This window comes from Tenrec ecaudatus, chromosome 2 (assembly GCF_050624435.1).
Source record: "Tenrec ecaudatus isolate mTenEca1 chromosome 2, mTenEca1.hap1, whole genome shotgun sequence".
Taxonomy (NCBI): Eukaryota; Metazoa; Chordata; class Mammalia; order Afrosoricida; family Tenrecidae; genus Tenrec; species Tenrec ecaudatus.
Genome location: NC_134531.1, coordinates 289881952 through 289901118, shown reverse-complemented (window position 1 = coordinate 289901118; position 19167 = coordinate 289881952). Strand labels below are relative to the sequence as shown.

Genomic DNA, 19167 nt, shown 5'->3' with positions numbered 1-19167 from the left:
CCGCTGTACCATCCAGAAACTCTGACTTTACTTATTGCTTCTATTGCTTCATCAGCTCTGGTTTTCATATACTGAAACATAAAAACATATAACTCCCCTTAGCAAAATATATCAGAGATAAGCCTCATTATAAAACACAGACACACACACACACACAGAAAATGTTGAAAAGCTGATCAGTTCCACCATGTATCAGAGTGGGATCAAGTAACGAGGTTTTAACCCTTCCAGTTAGGCTCATCATTTTGATCTCCTATAGCCATTTCTCCAATAACTCTGGTAACCAGTTTCTTCCCATCCCTCCATTAGGGATAGAGGGAAATCACCGTAGGCTTATTTCCTGTGAGATTACACAGACCTATCTTGGGTTTCCACTGTCTTCTGTAAACCAGAATCTCACCATCTAGGCTCTGAGAAAATACCCTCTTACAGCTTCATATTATATGATTTACAGCCTCACATTTCTGATGATGGTGTACTTCTTCCATGTGCACTTAAATGACCTCTCAAATGACTGCTTGTGTGAAAATAAGCCTTTAAGACCCCAGCTATTTTATTTGCTAGCCAGGCACTATCTAATTTCTTCACCACACTTGGCTATAGTACCAATATCTTCTGTGTTCCCTTCATGAGGATGAGTATCGGGCAGGGCCATGAAGTAAGAACTAATTGTTTTTAAGTTGGAGCTAGGATTGAGTGCCATCCCAGAATCCATGCCTGGGTCCATGCTTTTTAAAAAATCTGTTTTGGGGTCTGTTTCAAAACCTCCTTGTTAATTTATAGTAGATAGTCTTATTGATCATCTCCCTGGAGCATAATGATCTTCCATTAATATTATCATTGATTAGCCCTCAGTACTAATTTTTTGGTCTGCATTTCATTGTTTTATTTTCATTTTTTATTAAAAGATCATTTTACTGGGGGATCTTACAGCTCTTATAACAATCCATACATCAATTGTATAAAGCATATTTGTACATGTGTTGCCATCATTATTTTCTAGGCATTTACTTTCTATTGAGCTGTTAGTATCAGCTCCTCCTTTTTCCCTCCCTCCCCCACCCTCATGACCCCTTGATAAATTATTATTATTTTCATATTTTACATTGACCACTGTCTCCCATCCCCCATGGTTTCTGTGGTTCATCCCCCTGGAGGGGGTGTGGATGGTTATGTCTCAATCATTGCCATTGGTTTCCCCTTTGTCCCCTCCTCTCTCTACCTCTCCCCTACCCTTCTGGTATTGCTACTCCCATTCCTGTTCCTAGATTCCATGTGTCCTGAGCTCTTATCTCTTATTGTACCTGTGCACATACTCCAGTCTAGCCCACAGTGAGAAGCAGTACTGGGGTCATGATAGTGGGTGGTGGTGGTGCGGAAGCCTCAAGAAACCAGAGGAATATTCTGTGTTTCTTCTGTGTTTTGCTGCATTCTGGCTGACTCATCCCTTCCTTGTGACCCGTCTGTGAAGGGATGTCCCATTGGCTACAGATGGGTTTTGGGTCTCTGCTCTGATCCCCCTCATTCTCATTTTTTTGGTTTGTTTTGGGTCTTCTGATGCCTATTACCTGGTCCCAATGATACCTCATGATCGCACAGGCCGGTGTGCTTCCTCCATGTGGGCTTGTTGCTTCTCTGCTAGATGACCGCTTGTTTAATGTCAAGCCTTTACGTTCCCAGATGCTATATCTTTTGATAGCCAGACACCATCAGCCCCTCACCACATTTGCTTATGCACCTATTTTGTCTTCAGTGATTGTGCTGGGGTGTGTGTGGGATGTGTTGTGGGCGTGTGTGTGTGAGGATCACGGAATGCCAGTTTGTTAGAACAAAGTTTTCTTGCATTGAGGGAAGGTATGACCTGAGGCCCAAAGTCTGTCCACTACCTCAGTATTTTGCCATATAAATATATGTACTTAGGCCAATACCTCTATTTTTATGAATTAATGTATTTATATATGTATACACCTATGTTTCTACCTCTATCCATAGCTTTGCTTCCTAGATCTTTGCTTTGTTTCCTTTTATTTCCTCTTGTGCTACAATCATACTTGCTCTTCTTCTGCCTCTTAGTAGTTCTTCTCAACTAGATTCCTATTGCTCCAACACCAGAACCTCTATATCCTTCTCGTTGTTGATTTTTTTTTCATTGTTGATTCTTTCCTGAATTTCTTTTCAGAGTCATTTATTTTCAGTGTAAGGAATCTGGCTGGGTTTTGTTATTTTGCTCATGTGTCCTATCACATTGCTAAATCTTTCAAATAATCTCAAAATTTTCTTGCCAAATTTTTGGAACTTTCTTTGCCTATGATGGTATCATCTGCGAATAGAGTTCTAGTTCTTCTTTGTCAATTTGGATGTCTTTAAAATTCCTCTTTTGCCTTCTGGCGTTGACTAAAACTTCCAGCACAATATTCAGTGAGAGTAACGATAAAGGCTCCTTTCCACAAGACGAGCATTTTTAGTTTCTTTGCATTGATCACATTGTTGGCCATTGGCTATATGTATAGATCCCCTTGATCATATTGAGGATTTTCTCTTCTCTTCCTACTTTATGATTAGGCATTGGTGTTGGAATTTGTCAACTGCTCTTTCTGCATCTATCTGTTTCATCATGTGGTTCTTTTCCTTTGTTTAATAAAACAAAGGAATTTTATTTTATTCTATTCGTGTTGTAAATTATGTTGATTTTTTTCCTAATGTTAAACCATCCTTTCATACCTGGTGTGAATTCCGCTTGGACATGGTGTATGATCTAGATAGATAGATAGATAGATAGATAGATAGATGATAGATAGATAGATAGATAGATAGATAGATAGATAGATAGATGGATAGATAGATGAATTGTTGGATCTCACTGACTAGAATTTGGTTGATAATTTTTGCATCTATGTGTATGAGGAATATTGATCTATAATATTCTATTTAAGCAATACCTTTACCTACTTTTGATATCAGGGTTATGCTTGATTCACAAAATGAATTTTGGAGTTTTCCATCTGGTATAGTTTTAGTAGAGTTGGTGTCAGCTCCTCTCTGAATGTTTGGTAGAATTCATCAGGGAGGTTATCTGAGCCTTGATTTGTTATTGTTGTTGAGGGCCTTTTAATACTTTGATAAATGTCTTCTTTTATTATGTGTCTGTTCAGATTTCTCACTTAAGTCCATGTTAGTTTAGATATGTAATGTGCTTCCAGAATTTTGTCTATTTCATCTAGATTTTGAAATTTATTGGTGTACAGTCTTTCAGAGTATCCTGTTACTAACTTTTTAATTTCAGCTGCTTCTGTTCTGAAAATACTCATTTCATTTCTTATTTGTGTTATTTGCATCTCTCCTTTTTCTTTCTTTTTATATGTCTTAGTGGTTTTCAATTTTATGAATACTTTAAAAGAATCAGGCTATTGTCTTTTGAATTTTTTATGCTTTTGTGTCTGCTCTTAACTTTATTATTGTTTTATAGATATAAAATTCACATATCATACACTTCCATTGTTAGTTGTATTTAAAAGAGTTGTATATGCATAATCAGAATCAGTTCTAGGACTCCTTCCCCTCTCCTGAATTCATTATTTGCTCTCCAATTCCTCACTCTCCCCTTACATCCCTAAGAAACCATTGCATCTGTTATTGTCTCTATACATCCAAGACGTTGGTGTTTCATAAACTGGGAAACCTAACAGAAACAATGAAAAACAAAGCCAAAACAGAAAAAACATTAAAAATAAAGAGTGAAAAGGAAAAGATGACCTGCAATATTAAAATAAGCCAGAAAGAAACTTTCTGTCATGGAACAAGTGAGAAGTATTTAAACCTAGAGCAAATCCAGGTTGGATCAAGAGGGAGGTCAAATGACCGGACCAGGTATCCTATTATACTGCTGTTCCATCCACCCACCATCATCAAGTTTACAATAATCTCTGTCTGACAGGAAAGTGGTCAGCATCCCTTGACTGTGGCCAGTGGGGCTCTGCCAGAGGCCCCATTTGACTAGGCACTCTCCAGGTGGAATTTGGGCTCCCAATGTCCTCCATAGCCTTCTACAGATGGGATGTTCATAACTTAAGCTTTGGTACTTTTCCCTTCCATAATATTTGGATTTTGTTATCACCATCTTTGGATCACACAGGCTGGCGTGCGTCTTCTGTGTAGACCTACTGGACACCTCACTTAGGTGGCTGCTTGTTTGAACACAACCCTCTGAGATCCCAGACACTATTCCAATTGATAGCTGGGCACCATCTGCTTTCTTCATCACATTTTGCTATCTTCATGAAGGCAAGCATCGGGGAGGGTGGCATATTATAAGAACTGACTATTTTTGGATTGAGGCTGGAATTAATTGAGAGCCATGAATCCATCTGCTTGTCCACAGGTGAGGAATGACTCTGGCCTACTGTAGTGGTCTTGTTGTCATTTTATGACAGAAAAACAAAAGGAAGACATCGACAATTATCTCCCTAGGGTATAAAGCAATGGCATTGATAACATCAATAATTTATCCTGTGGCATAGAATTTAAGGCATTATTGAGAAAAGGAGTTTATGAGCTTATAGTCCAGCTGGGTACTGCAACCCTTGAGTTTTTGCTGTGTACACATTGAATTCTTATTGATCGAGCTCTGCTTGCATTGAGCTGGTTTACATTGGGATTGGTGCTAGGGGAAACGTTTCTGCAGCATTCCTTACAGGGGCAGATCTTTGCCTATCTTTGCCTACCCGTCACGTTAATTCCAGGGAGCATTGAAATAGGAAATATATAGTGAATCTGGATCCCCTTTCATTGGATGCTGCTTAGCCAGGGGTCCCACCCATTCCCTTTGTTATTTCTTTTCTTTTGATGACTACAGGCCTACTTTATTGCTCATTTCTAGTTGGAGATGATGGATTAAGGTGTTGATTTTGGTTCTTTCTTCTTCTTTTGGTTGTGCACTTATTATTGCCAACTGCCCTCTCAGCTGCTTTTATGTTCTGAAAGTTCAGCTTGCTGTTTTCATGCCTATGTGATTAAAGAATATTTTGAAGTTCTCATTTAGTTTCTTCAGTTGCTCAGGAGTTTTTAAGCCAGGTATGCCTCAGTATCCGTGTATGTTATTTCCTTTCTTGATCCTTTGATTATTCTTCTTTTAAAAAACATTGTATTAGGGGCTCATACAACTCTTATCACAATCCGTACACATACTTACATCAATTGTATAAAGCACATCCGTACATTCCTTGCCCTCATCATTTTCAAAGCATTTGCTCTCCACTTAAGCCCTTGGCATCTTTGATTATTCTTATGATTGATTTCTAATTTTGTACGATTGTGGCTTGAGATGATTTAAAATATCCTGATAATTTAAAATATATTGGGGTTTGCTTTGTGGTCTGACATATGGTGTACTGTGGAGATTGTTCCATGTGTGCTGGTAAAGAATGTACATTGTGAGGGACACACACACACACACACACACACACACACACACACCACCACCACCACCACCACCATCCAAGGAAGTTGCTCTTATGTAAAGTGTGATAAAATCATTTTTGACTTTATGTGACAGGGGTTTTCCCCCCTCATGATAATAGTAATTTATTAGAGCTTAAATTCTGAGTACTACGTTTGTAGAAAGCTATGGTTTACAGCGAAGGACCTAAATCCATTTTTTGAGTCTCCACACAGATTCAGCATCCATTGCCCATAGAGTTTTATGGGTTGTAAATTTTATAAAACAAACATCCATGTGTTTTCCTTGTGGAGCCACCGGGTGGGTTTATATAGCCAACATTTTGGTTAGCAGCAAAGAGCTTTTCTGTTAAGGGATCAGGACTCTTTCCCCCAGAACACACCTCTGCCAAGGACAGGAGTAGATAACTGTCACCGATCATGTCTTATAAAACCAGAAATGATAGGGAGCTGTACCTTTAAAAATGTGTGTAGGTATTCTGGCCTTAAGGCAATTCATGAAAATAATCTATGAAAGACACATTGTGGAAGATTTACACTGACATTTCCTAAACCAGAGAATGGATTCCTTTTAGTATAATTTCAAGAGTTTCCTTACACAGAAACCACAACACTGCACATTGTCCTCTCAGCTCTTATGCTCGCTCTTTTATTCAACAAAGCTGCAGTGAACATATACTATTTTTCAGGGGTTTAAGGGACAAAGGAGGCTTGGTGGTACTGTGGGTTAGAGCATTGGGCTGCTAACTACAAGGTTACTGGTTCTAAACCATCTGGCTCTCCTTGGGAGAACAATGAAGCTGTCTACTTCCATGAGCCTTGGAAACCCTATGGAGCAGTTCTACTCTGCCCTGTATGGGGCTTCAACTGAAAAATAGGGAGTGGGCTTGGGGATTAAGGGACAGAGATAAAAAAGCCTTCTCACAATATTGCCACTTTTTTTTTTTTTAGTAAAGTGGATACATTCCATTTAAATCTCAACTGTGGCTCTTGCTATTTTTTTCCCCTAAATCAAATGAATTAGAGTGCATCTAACCACAATTAAATACACAAACAACCAAATGACAACACAAGCCAGAAGAATTACAGTACAGTTTAAACATCTCCCCTTTCCCATGAATAGACCAGTTTTGAGAAAACCACATGTAAAAAATTTAACTTAAAGCATCTTAGTGATTTGCACCTTGGGCGTAGCACTGCTGGTTATCAGAAAAATCCAGCTCAGGCCTCAGGCCTCAGGCTTATGAGCTTTGTGCCTGTTTTCATTCTAGCGGCTCTGAAACCAGCCTGCAACACCAGCTCCTTCAGGCAGCAAGGCCCACTGGTCTGCGATGGCTTCAGGGACTGTGAAGACGGCCGGGATGAACTGAACTGCACCCAGAGTGAGGAGGACACTTCTGCCGTTTGCTTTCCTTCATAGAAAGCTCCTGTAAATCAGGGAGAGAAAAACCAACTTCCTCTCATTTTCCTGGCAATGTCCCAGCTTAGAGGTCCCTAAGAATCCCCTCCTTTCCACGTGAATCAGGACAGTAGGTCACCCGAACTAGAGTGGGATGTGGGTGTCCCGGTGTGAATGCTGGCAGGTTGTTGCTGTTTGCTTGCTTTTCATGCGACTCAAAGCTGTGGGGCCTGGGGAACTGACAGACCGGACAAACCTCATAGAGGAATTTGTCAGCTCCCATGAGTGGACCTGTTCTGTTTTTAATCCCAGCAGATTACACACACCTTCAGTGTTGTGAGCAATCTACCATAATCCACATTTTTTTCTCCTTAATGGTATAAAAGGACTGAGGGAGGTTGGAATGTTGTCTAAAAAATTTCTTGGAGACCAAGACAAATAATAGCAACATCTGTGGACTAAAGCTACAAACTGGTTAAGTCCTCTGGGTCTGGTTTATAGTGGAAAGAGAGGATAGATACTACAGTTGATTCTCAGCCGATGAGCCTGCCTGCCTGCCTTCCACTGGTCCCTCTGTGTGGAAGAATGAGTCCCTGGGGTTGCTTCTTTTCTCCCAGAGCAGCAAATACCAATTCTGTGGTTAACCACCCTTTGACAAGTTCTGTCGTTTACTCAAATTCTGCCTAGGAAAAACACTCTTTCTCATTTTGTTCACTTTTAGGCATTCCATGCAACAATAGAACTTTCAGGTGTGGCGATGAGATGTGCTTTAGGAAGCAAAATGCAAAATGTGATGGGACAGTGGATTGTCCAGATGGCAGTGATGAAGAAGGCTGTAGTGAGTCGAATATGTCTACAGTTCACTTTTCTTTTCATTTCCTTCTTGTAGTAATCCCCCTAAAAGAGGTCACCAAAGACCCAGGGAAGAATAAGCAATAATGGGTATCTCAGAAGTGATTGGGTTTAGGACCCACCCTACACTGATACAGCCTCATTACCACCACAAGGAAACTCTGTCTCCAAGTGAGATTGCATCCACAGGTGTAGGAGTTAGGATTGCAACTCATATTTTGAGGGGACACAATTCATTCCATGACACTGAGCCTGAAGTTGTTTCTCAGAAATAAAATCCTTAGAATCGATCCTGTCTTCATTCTTGGTAACAAACATGAATACACTAGGTGTTCATGAGCATTCACACTTTCTAATAACCTGAATCAAGTGAGAAGATTTAAACACTTTTTAAAAGTCTACAAGAAAAGAAACAGAAACCAGAGCACAGTGATGACTTTGGTAATTATGCCTTGTGATATGAACAATATCAAGTACTGGTTCTCTCTTTATGCCTTGTGCTGTGAACAATACCCAGTACTGGTTTTCTCTTTAGCTGTTTCCTAGTAATGATAATCTTCCATACATTCTCGTTAGTCATGTGGTTTCTAACTGATCACGTGGCAACATCTTAAATATAAAACTTATCAGTGCTACTTAAGATGCCACTTTGAGAACTAAACTGCACCCACCTCCATGACGTTTTCCATCACTTCATATGCCTGCAAAAACGAGACACTGAACAAGGAAGACGCAAACATCGATGCCATGGAATGGTGGTGCTGGGGAAGACGAGGACACACAACTTGGGTTGCTTAGTTGTTTTTTTGTTTTGTTTTGTTTAAGGGTTGTTTAGTTTTTAAGAACATTAAATTTACTTTGGAGTATCTAAGGAGAAGCACCTCTGTGTTGGGAGACGTACAGACAGGATGGTTCTCAAAAGTGAGAGAGGTAAAACTTTGTCTCATGCACTTTGGACACGTCATGGAGAGACCTGTCCCCAGAGAAGGACCATCATGCATGATGTAAGCAGAGAGTCGTGTGAAAAAAGAGAAAACACCCTCAATGAAATGGACATGCCTAGTGGCTCCAACACCGGTTCCAACCTGGCAGCGACGATGCGGGGGACACGGCACCACACAGTGTTTCCCTCTGCTGCCCACCGGGTTGCTGAGTTCCCACCAACTCAGACAAAAACAACCTTGATAGTATTTGCACTGAAAAATAATTTCTCTGGCAACGAACGGATTTTCTTGCTAGGTTTCCATTTGATTTTGCCTTGGACTTTTAAATTCTCTCCCCGATGCTTTCAAATGGGCACAACTTCAAAGACACTCTCAATTCTGTCTCACCTGGAGCTATTCTTTCCCTCCCCAATGACAGCCTAAGCTCCACAGAGTGCTGCTTGCATCCCTCCAGCTGTGACTAATAGGTCTCCGTTTCTCTCCTCGCATGTGTGGTAGTGCATTTTCTACTAGGGGGAAAAGGGAGGTTTGTTAGTGGTGGTTACAGATAGACCCACATCTTCCTTTTCCTTTAAATAAGCAAGAGATTCCACATTGCTTACCCGGTATATTAGCGCCCAGTGTCGAACTAAGCCTCCCAGGCTGCATTTCTAGTTTCCTCCCAGGCTGCATTTACAACATGTGGCCCGTTCTCTGTCCAAGGCTGCAGCAGAGGCGCCTCCACCCTGCACCGCATCATCGGCGGCACCGACACCCTGGAGCGGGGCTGGCCCTGGCAAGTCAGCCTCCACTTTGTGGGAAATGCCTACTGCGGCGCCTCAGTCATCTCCAGGGAGTGGCTTCTCTCGGCAGCTCACTGTTTCCATGGAAGCAGGTAAGGCTGAAGTGGTACCCTCTCAGACGACTGCCTTGCACCTCCCTCGAATCGAATCGCGGAAAACCTCCCGCTGCAGAGATGCAATCAGCTCAGTCCTTACTTTATCTTCTGACAGCTCATTGCGATGGACATTTTGGAAAAGGCATTATGGATATTAAGAAAAGAAAAAGAACAAAGGCAAGGTCCAAAATAAATAGGCTTTCTAGACGGGGGGGGGCAGCACCCCCGTGAGAAGGCGGAGAGAGTGTGGAGACCAGCACGTGTGAGGGGCACTGGAGCAGAGTGGGCGGGGAACCCTGGGGCCCAGACCGCAATGGGAGGACTCTGTCTGCCTTTAAGGATCCTCTTGGGACAGAGGCCCTTCCAGCTAAAGGCGCCCAGAAAACAGCCTCACTTAAAATTGGGCCTTACCTGGAATGCAACTTTACCTTAAGTAAAAATTCACATTTATTTATATTTTAGCACAAAGCAGAGTATTTCAATCAATGTATGGCATTTGAGTATTTGCGTCTGGAAAATTCCGGGATCCACGTGAATTACTAAACTCGCTTCCCCCGTGTTGTTTATTGGTCTTTTGTGCCAGGCATCCGCTTCAAAGGATCCGTTGACCTTAACGCTCCCCTAGGCGATGCCCTGGTGGTTTAGTGCTTATGTGTTGTGCTACAAGGTCAGCAGTTAGAAACCATCCATCACTCCTCGGGAGAAAGGCACGGCTTTCTGCTCCAGGAAATAGTCAGACTCAGACTCACAGGGGCAGGTCTGTCCTCTCCTATAGGGCCACTGTGAGTCAGTATTGAGTGAGAGATAGAGACAGAGATAGACTAGGCTCCTGTAGCCCTGGCGCCACCCGTGGAATATCAGTTAAGCCGATTAGGAATCGCACGCTTGGGATCTTGTCCTTATTGTCCATCCAAAGCTTATATCCTCGTCAGCCCAGCAGCGCAAGGCTTCAGTGTGGATGGAGATGGGGACTGGGAGACCCTTGGAGACTTGGGCATGCCCACTCGCGTCAAGGTTAGAATTCAGAAAGACTGGTGCCACATGGTGCCTCGGTGAAGGGTCACCCTTGAGAAGCCAGAGCTCAAATGAGGAGGGCCAATTTTTAAGAAGGGATTTCTTATATCCCGGCTTATTATACTTTGATTGCTACTTTCTCTTGGCATTCCTATCATTGGCACTTGGGAAGTTATTTTCTGTCTCCACCAACTACTATAATCCACATGAATAGGAAGATTGTAGCCAAATTAATTGTAGGTACCAATGCTCTGATCTGTGTCTGATTCATGTAATTGCGGTGGCAAGAACATGTCGAGCCATTTTCTTAGCGTGTGGAGTGACTATACAGCGCTATTGCTGTCATTTACATCCCGACTATATCCTAGCTCATCTCTGGTGGTGCTAAGGAGGCAAGGGAGACCCATAGAAATTGTGCTTCCTTGCCAGACCTATGCCCAGAGCCAGCGGCTGCATTCCCCATCTTTGTGCCTTTCCCAGATTGTAAATCCTTATGTCTTGGAAGAAGTACCGAGTGCTCCTTAGAGGTAAGGATGAGACTTTGTCTCATCAACTTTGGACATACCGTCAGGAGAGACCAGTCCCTGGCAAAGGACACCATGCTTGGTAAAGTAGAGGGACAGTGAAAAAGTAACAGGCCCTCAATAAGATGGATGAGCACAGTGGCCGCACCCACGGGTTCCAGCGTAGGAACTATTGTGAGGACGGCGCGGGACAGGGCAGTGGTTCGTTCCATTGTGCATTGGGGGGCTTTCAGGCTGAAAATGACTTGATGGCACCGAACAACAACAACAAATTGGAGGAGGGGAGTTGAACACCTTATCTTGCCCCCATGCAGCAGCTGCTGGTTTTGAACTGCTGACCTTGCAGTTAGCGACTCAATACAGAACCCACGACCCCACCAGAGCACCCACAGTGGCTGCAATAGGCGCACACAAGCCGACTCTGTTGTTTAGATTCTCACGAGGGTGTTTATTTCAGAAGCCTGGATGCATGTCCTTTTGAGCCACTAATGTTGTGCTTCATCCTCTTCCTACCAGGCTGTCGGACCCCACACCATGGACGGCTCACCTGGGGATGTACGTGCAGGGGAACGCCAAGTTTGTCTCCCCGGTGCGGAGAATTGTGGTCCACGAGTACTATAACAGCCAGACCTTTGACTATGACATTGCTCTGCTACAGCTCAGCATCGCCTGGCCCGAGACCCTGAAACAGCTCATTCAGCCCATATGCATCCCTCCCGCCGGCCAGAAAGTACACACTGGGGAGAAGTGCTGGGTCACGGGCTGGGGGCGACGGCACGAAGCAGGTGTGTGCGGGCGTGGGTGGCCATGCCTTTGCCCTCCCGCCTGATAATAACACTCACGCAGGTTGCTGTCGTGCTCTGGGGTTCATAGAGGGGGTTTGTGCATGGGAGCCTTCGGCAACCAGTTGAAGGAGAATGGGCGAGCTATTTTCAGATGTGTTCCATGATGCTCTGCACCTGCCCCCTAAGAAGTAGGGCACCCCCGGCAGGGATTCTAGCTAACAACAGTCTTTTTTCAAGGTCTGAAGCTTTTGCTAGGTTTTCTATGATCGAAGGGCAACTTGTTCTGAGTTATTTCTAGCTCCCTTTTCCATCTGAGGAGAAGTGATTTGCTGCAATTATGGAGAATTGGACACACACACAGGCTACTGTGTCAACTCATAAGACAACTGTCCAGAGGATTATGTATGTGTGTCCTGCACAAGGGCCAAAGGCCAGGGTGAGGGCTAAGGTCTAACCTGTCCTTTGTTATCTTAGCTGCTCATTCAGACCTGTCAGTTATATCAACCTAGAAGAAGAGCATCCTTTTCCAGTTCCTCCACTCAGAGGGGCATCTCCTCCTCTATGCACAGAAGCAGGGTGTCTTAGTATTCCATGACAAGAATAGCAAAATTGGGTGACTTTAAAGATTAGAAATTTGTTTTCTTAGTTAGGAGCCTAGAAGTTCAAATTCAGGCACATGCCAAATGTGGAGAAGGTTCTCTCTTTGTCTGCCCTCTTTGTCTCTTTGTTAGCCTGGAATTCCCAAGTTCTCGGACAGTCTTCCCATCTATACACACTTGCACACATGCATGCACATTAAAACTTGCTTCTGAATGCATGCTTCTGGGTCTAATCTGTTCCTTTTGTAACTCTAAGGGGAATAGCATTAGGACCTATTCTACACTGCTATGGCCTCAATAAGGAGCCCTGGTGGCCCAGTGGGCTACATACTGAACCACTAACCACAAAGTCAGTGGTTTGAACCCACCAGCTGCTCCATGGGAGAAAAATGAGGCTATCTACCCTCCTAATGAGAGAAAGTTCTAGAAACCCAAAGGGACAGTTCCACCCTGTCCTACAGAGACACTATGAGTTAGAATTGACTCATTGGCTGTGGGTTATTTTAGGATGGCTTTATGAACATCATGAAGCAGATCCTATTTCCAAATGAGATTGCAGTCACAGGTTAGAATTTCAATAATATCTGGAGAGAACACAATTCAACCTGGAACACAGGCTGTTTACAGCTGCCTTGCCAATCTACCCCACACTCCAGGACCTCATGGTAGATAGAGTCTGGCATCCACAGGGGGATAGACTCCAAAGCTTTGCTCAACCCTCTGAAAGCCAAGCGCTAGTCCTTTTCCTTGGCTCCCCCCATCATCCCAGATCCTTTGCAAACTCTGAAGCTTTTGTAGGTTTGCAGTCATCTGAAAGGACTTGCGTCAGATACTTTATACAGTTGCTGACCTTTAGCCCCACAGCCTGGTTTTAGCACTGTAAAGGCCTATTGTGGACAGCTTTTTAAGAGTTCAATGCCACCATTTAATGAATTCAGGTAAGTCTAGTCACCACCAGTTTAGATCCACTGAGGTCTCCAAGCACCAGTAAGGGAAGACAGCTAACACTTTGAACCCCTGCTGCCCGTCATGGCTTTGCCTAGTGCTTTCATTATGCAAGGGGGCTTCAAAATTCATTGAAAAGTTCCATTTATTTTTAGTTCTATTTTCCTGCAACCTCTTTTGAAGCCTGCTTGTATAATCAGATTGCATAAGGGCAAAGAGTCTACTCAACCGATTGATCATAAGATGTTTCTGCATAAGCAAGGGTGTGTGTGGGCATGCATTTGCTTTTTTGAAACTCATTAGCTAGGCAGCATAAAAGAGGAAGTGAAAGGACCACAATTAAACTGTAACGCTTTATGGTTTGTAGCAAAGTGTCATAGATCAGTTTTGCCACTCGATCCAAGGAGCCCGTCTGACTGTAATAAAACCCACTGCTGTCTGTCAAGTTGATTCTGACTCATAGTGACCCTCCAAAGTTATAAATCTTTAAAGGAACAGACAACCTCACCTCTCTCCTGGGTTATCAGTCCAATGCTTCCCTGGTTGCATCATGAGGGCATTGAGTTCACAGTCCCAATGCAAGCAGGAGCTTCATGGTGATGGAGGGACACAGTGGTGTAGGTGACCACGACAGAGCCTTGAGTCTGAATTCTCTTCTGTTACTTGCTACCTGTGTGTCCTTGGGCCAATCTTTTAGTCACCCAAGCTTCCATTTCTTTGTTAGCAAAGGGGGACAAAATAGACTCGACCTGAAAAATGATCATGATAAAAGGTGATAGTGTGAGTAAACTGTTTCATAAAGTCTTCAGTAAGAGTGGCTATTGCCATTAGGTTTTAAAATGTAATTTAATGGTTTGATGTCATTGTCTAGGATTTGTGTCCCCCTTCTGTTTTCCAGATAGTCAAGGCTCTGCTGTTTTGCAGCAAGCAGAAGTAGAGCTGATTGACCAAACTCTCTGTGTGTCCACCTATGGGATTATTACCTCACGCATGCTCTGCGCTGGCATCATGTCAGGCCAGAGGGATGCTTGCAAAGTAAGCCGCGGTCTTTCGCTTGTCTAGCAGAATGATCATTTCGCATTCTTTCCCATGATTGCTGCCCAGCACTCTGCAGCAACGAAGGCAGGCGTTCCCTTTAACCCTTCTGAGTTGTCCAGAACGAGAGCCCGGTTGTCTGAGGTCAATGAGAGACAGTGAAACCATTGAGTCTCCAGGACTCTATTTCCCAGCTCCAAGTATGCCCTCCTGCATCAAAGAATGATAGAAGCATTTATCATTCTGCCATGATTTTCTCACAACCCCAGACGGCACGCGGTCTCAAGCCTGCCCTCTATTTCCTTAGCAGGAGTCGTTTACCTTCTGAAACAATTAACTGAAAGCTTCATTAACTTACTCCTTTGAGTCATAGGTGGGGGAAATAAAGAATGAAAAAGCGAGGTGACGGAGGACATTCATATGTAGACCCCTGGTAGGACCCCTAACAGCGGTAAGATTGAAGACCCCTTTGGGGAAGGGTGTTTTCAGCGTCAGAGCCATTGGAGTTTATGGAGAAACTTGCCTGATGGCCCAAGAGTGGACATATCACTCAGAGGGTGAGAGGACAGTGGGACCCGTTCTCATTGCCATCACCAACCTTAGCCACCGAGCTACAGGAACTCCTGGCAACAGTGCCTCGCTCCTGGCCTCCTATTCTGTGTTCAGCTCTGTGCACTCCTTCCCATGAATTTATCCCAATCATGATTTCATCTCCCTTTTGCAGAATAGGCACAGAGGCCTGGAAGGGTTAAATAAGTTACTCTAAGTCACACAATAGGGAGTGCCTGAAGACGTTTGGAAGACTTGTGTCTCTGATGCTCAACCCATAAGGTAGTGGTGCTTCCTCCAGAGTGTCTGCTACAGCTCTCTGTTCCACAGCCATAGCCACCAGGGTTCCTGAGTTAGATCGCTTTTATTAGTATCAGTTGAATTGGGATGGCAACAAATGTAAAAAGTGAAAAGTCCAATTTCCCTATGAGTGAAAACTTACCTAGTAGGGAATAGATAATGTTTTGTGTACAGGACACAGGACAAGTCTGGAATACTTTCTTATCATCGCCCCCAAGAGTCCCCTAAGGACTTTCCCCTCTCTCCCTGGCTTTCCCCTCTCTCCCTCCAGAAACCAGACATTATCACTTAAAGGATTGAATACCGTAGGAATTATGTTTATTTAGACTTTGAATTACTTAAGCTCTTGCTTTGTGGAGCAGATACCAGAGGGATTCTTGAGTGGCATTGTCTACAATGACTGCCAGTGACCCTTTGGCTTCTTGGTTGGCTCTGTTTAAGCAGAGTCATGTTTTCTCTTCTGGGTGCATGAGGCAATCTCTCAAGATGCATGGCCCCCAAATAGAGGTCAAACTAGGACGATAACCCTACCTCATAAGGATTTTGAAATAATGGAGTGACCCAAAGAGAATTTAAAACATAGTTGGCCCCGAGTAAACGTTAGCTGCCCTAATCATAATCATCATAGTAAGAGTTATTGTTATTTGTTGTGTGTTTGAGGCTATGTGGTCATTGTTTCTCCTGCACGCAATTCTCAGTGTTACCCTGAGCCTGAAGAATTGAGGATTTCACAGGATGGAACCTTGTGACTCTAGGAAGAACGTATTTCTACAATGCCTTTAGAAGGTTCACAGTACTTCTTGCCATTTCTTCAAAGTGCTTAATGATTAGCCAAGCACAAAACTACCAGAAGGGAGTTGTGAATGCTCCGTGTTAAATGAACTAAAGAACAAATTGATTACGATAGGACAAATGCACCTCATACTTAAACCATCTTCTTGTGTAGGGAGATTCTGGTGGACCTTTATCTTGCCGAAGAAAGAGCGATGGAAGATGGATCTTGACTGGCATTGTTAGCTGGGGATATGGCTGTGGAAGACCGAACTTTCCTGGTGTTTACACAAGGGTGTCAAACTTTGTTCCTTGGATTCATAAATACGTCCCCTCTCTTTTGTAATTGGATTTTGATTATGACTTATGTGATAGATTGTTTTAAAAGGATGTTATAATTATCAAATAAAATGGCTCACTTATTTTTTTCATCTGGAAATGTCAAATTGCACACGTTTTATATTTATTGAAATACAGGCAGACTAACAGGCGTTTATTACATTAAAAACAGTCTCAGGGATGAAAGTATCTTACTTCTTAAATATCAAAGGGCTTGGATTCCTGGATGGAAGAAACCTAATGTACACTGGTCCAACCATTAGATATCAAGAGACCCGAGAACTAGAAAGGCAAGTCTCATCGAGCCATTTATAGCTCTGCCCTTCAATTAATCCCACACGTGCTTATCGACTAAGTTGGCATAATAAACCTTAACTCTCTCAATTGACTTCATTCTTGCAAAAGTGTGATTAGAGGCAAATCTCAAAACTGGTTTATGAGCAGAGTGGACCAGTCTTCATAAATGGTCCTTTGAGTCAGGAACATTTCTTCCCCCCCACCCTCCACCCCCCTACCTCCCAGTGTCTTCCCATGCCTCCATCATTTTGTCTGACTTCTTTTAAATTTTATTTTTTGTCTTGTAGCATTTCCAGAACATTTCTCGTACCACTCAGCCCCTTCTTCACAGAGCACTGCAAACTCTCAAAAGGAAACAGAAACCACAAGTAAACCAATGAATTCTTAACTGTCCTCTGCTTGGTTTGCTGGTCTAATTGCTGGTGTTAAGAGTAGCATGGCTTGTCATCTGACCAAAGATGGGTCCAAAGTGCTGTAATATCCAGAGGCACAGACCTATTAGAAGATAAAGAGTGGGTTCAAGACATTTCTGATGTCACTTTAGTTTGGGGCTTATGCAATCATCACTGGAAAAACTTTTTACTTTTAAAAGACACAAGGAACAAAGAGTAAATATTACAAGAAAAACAAAGTCTATCAGTCTTGGAAACAAGTAGGCTCTATTATTTTCTTTCAGTTTGTCTATTAAAATTAGATGAAACAGCAATTAAATGAAAATGCTCTTAAATTTTATTAAGAAGTGCTACCGTAATACCTTTGAAAGCTGGAACCTGTGTAAGAGAGGAATCGATTAGAGAAAGAAAAATCATGCATAATCAAATGTGGTGAAGAAAGATGATGGTGCCCAGCTATCAAAAGATATAGCATCTGGGGTCTTAAAGGCTTGGAGGTAATCAAGCAGCCATCTAGCTCAGAAGCAACAAAGCCCACATGGAAGAAGCACCCCAGCCTGTGTGATCACGAGGTGTCAAAGGAAGGGATCAGATATCAGGCATCAAAGAACAGAAAATCATATCATTGTAAATGAGAGTGAGTGCAGAGTGGAGACCCAAAGCCCATCTGTAGACAACTGGACACCCCCTTATTGAAGGATCGCAGGGAGGAGATGAGCCAGTCATGGTGCAGGGTAGCAACGATGAAACATACAACTTTCCTCTAGTTCTTAAATGCTTCCTCTCCCCACTATCATGATCTCAATTCTACCTTACCAATCTGACTAGACCAGAGGATGTACACTGTTACAGATAGGAACTGGAAAAACAGGGAATCCAGGGCAGATGACCCCTTCAGGACCAGTGGTGAGAGTGGTGATACCTGGAGGGTGGAGAGAAGGTGGGATAGAGAGAGGGAATCGATTACAAGGATCGATATATAACCTTGTCCCTGGGGGATGGACAACAGAAAAGTGGGTGAAGTGAGACATCTGGCAGTGTAAGATATGACAAAATAATAATAATTTATAAATTATCAAGGGTTCATGAGGGAGGGGGATGTGGGGAGAGGGGACAAATGAGGAGCTGATATTAAGGGCTCAAGTAGAAAGCAAATGTTTTGAGAACGATGCTGGCAACAAATGCACAAATGTGCTTGACACAATGGATGGATGTATGGATTGTGATAAGAATTGTATGAGCCCCCAATGAAATGATTTAATAAAAGGAAAGAAAACTCAATTATTTTCCACAAAATTGAGAAATAGAAACATTCTAGAACTGTACCTTGTCAAAGATGAAAAACTTGTGAGAACCAGTGTCTTAGTTCCCTTGTGCTGCTACAGCAGAACAATGCCACATGCTGGTTTTACCAAAGAGACATCCATTTACTCACAGTTTGGAAGACTAGCAGCCTAAATTCAGGGCACCAGCTCTGGGGAAGTCTTTCTCTTTGTGGACTCTGTGGAGACAATCTGTCTTTTCATCAGGATCTTCAGGCCCCGCCTTTCTCGAGGATCTCCAGGTGTCTTGGCATCAATCTTACCCTTGGATTTCCAGTGCAGGTACCAAAGGGCAGACTCTGTTCCTGGCTCTCGTGTCATCGTGGTAGCAGTCACCTCTGATCTCTATGAGCTTGTTTAATCTTCTGTGACTCAAAAGAGATTGGCTCAAGCTAAAACCTAATCCTGTAGATTGTATCCTACTTAATTAATATCACAGAGGTTAAGGTTTACCACACACAGCAGAGTTTCATCTGATCACAAAAGGGAGAATAATCACATAATACGGAGACTTGTGGCCTAGTCAAGTTGACACATATCTCAAGGTTATACAATTTCATCCATCACTCCAAGGGGGTAGGGGAGGGGGATCGGTCTCATTGAGTTATGGCTCTCACAGCATTCACTATATGTATGAAAGAAGAGATACATTTTGAAAACGTATCCCTATGAAGATAGATTTCCAGGCATCTGAACAAATGGGCAGTCGAATTCAGACACTTAGTCACAAATCCTTCTCTTGTATCAACAATTGTTTCATCTGAACTTG

The 19167-nt window shown here is 43.0% G+C and overlaps 1 protein-coding gene across 2 annotated transcripts in view; it reads left to right on the top strand.

The window, feature by feature from the left end:
* The window catches only part of TMPRSS7 (transmembrane serine protease 7), a 61656-nt gene extending 45262 nt beyond the window's left edge, over window positions 1-16394 (top strand). For both annotated transcript variants that reach the window (XM_075543465.1, XM_075543466.1), the window contains 6 exons: window positions 6726-6836; window positions 7575-7691; window positions 9352-9523; window positions 11581-11849; window positions 14292-14428; window positions 16224-16394. In XM_075543465.1, coding sequence (XP_075399580.1) covers window positions 6726-6836; window positions 7575-7691; window positions 9352-9523; window positions 11581-11849; window positions 14292-14428; window positions 16224-16394 — 977 coding nt within the window. The remainder of the gene's footprint in view (window positions 1-6725; window positions 6837-7574; window positions 7692-9351; window positions 9524-11580; window positions 11850-14291; window positions 14429-16223) is intronic.
* Window positions 16395-19167: the final 2773 nt, after the last annotated feature.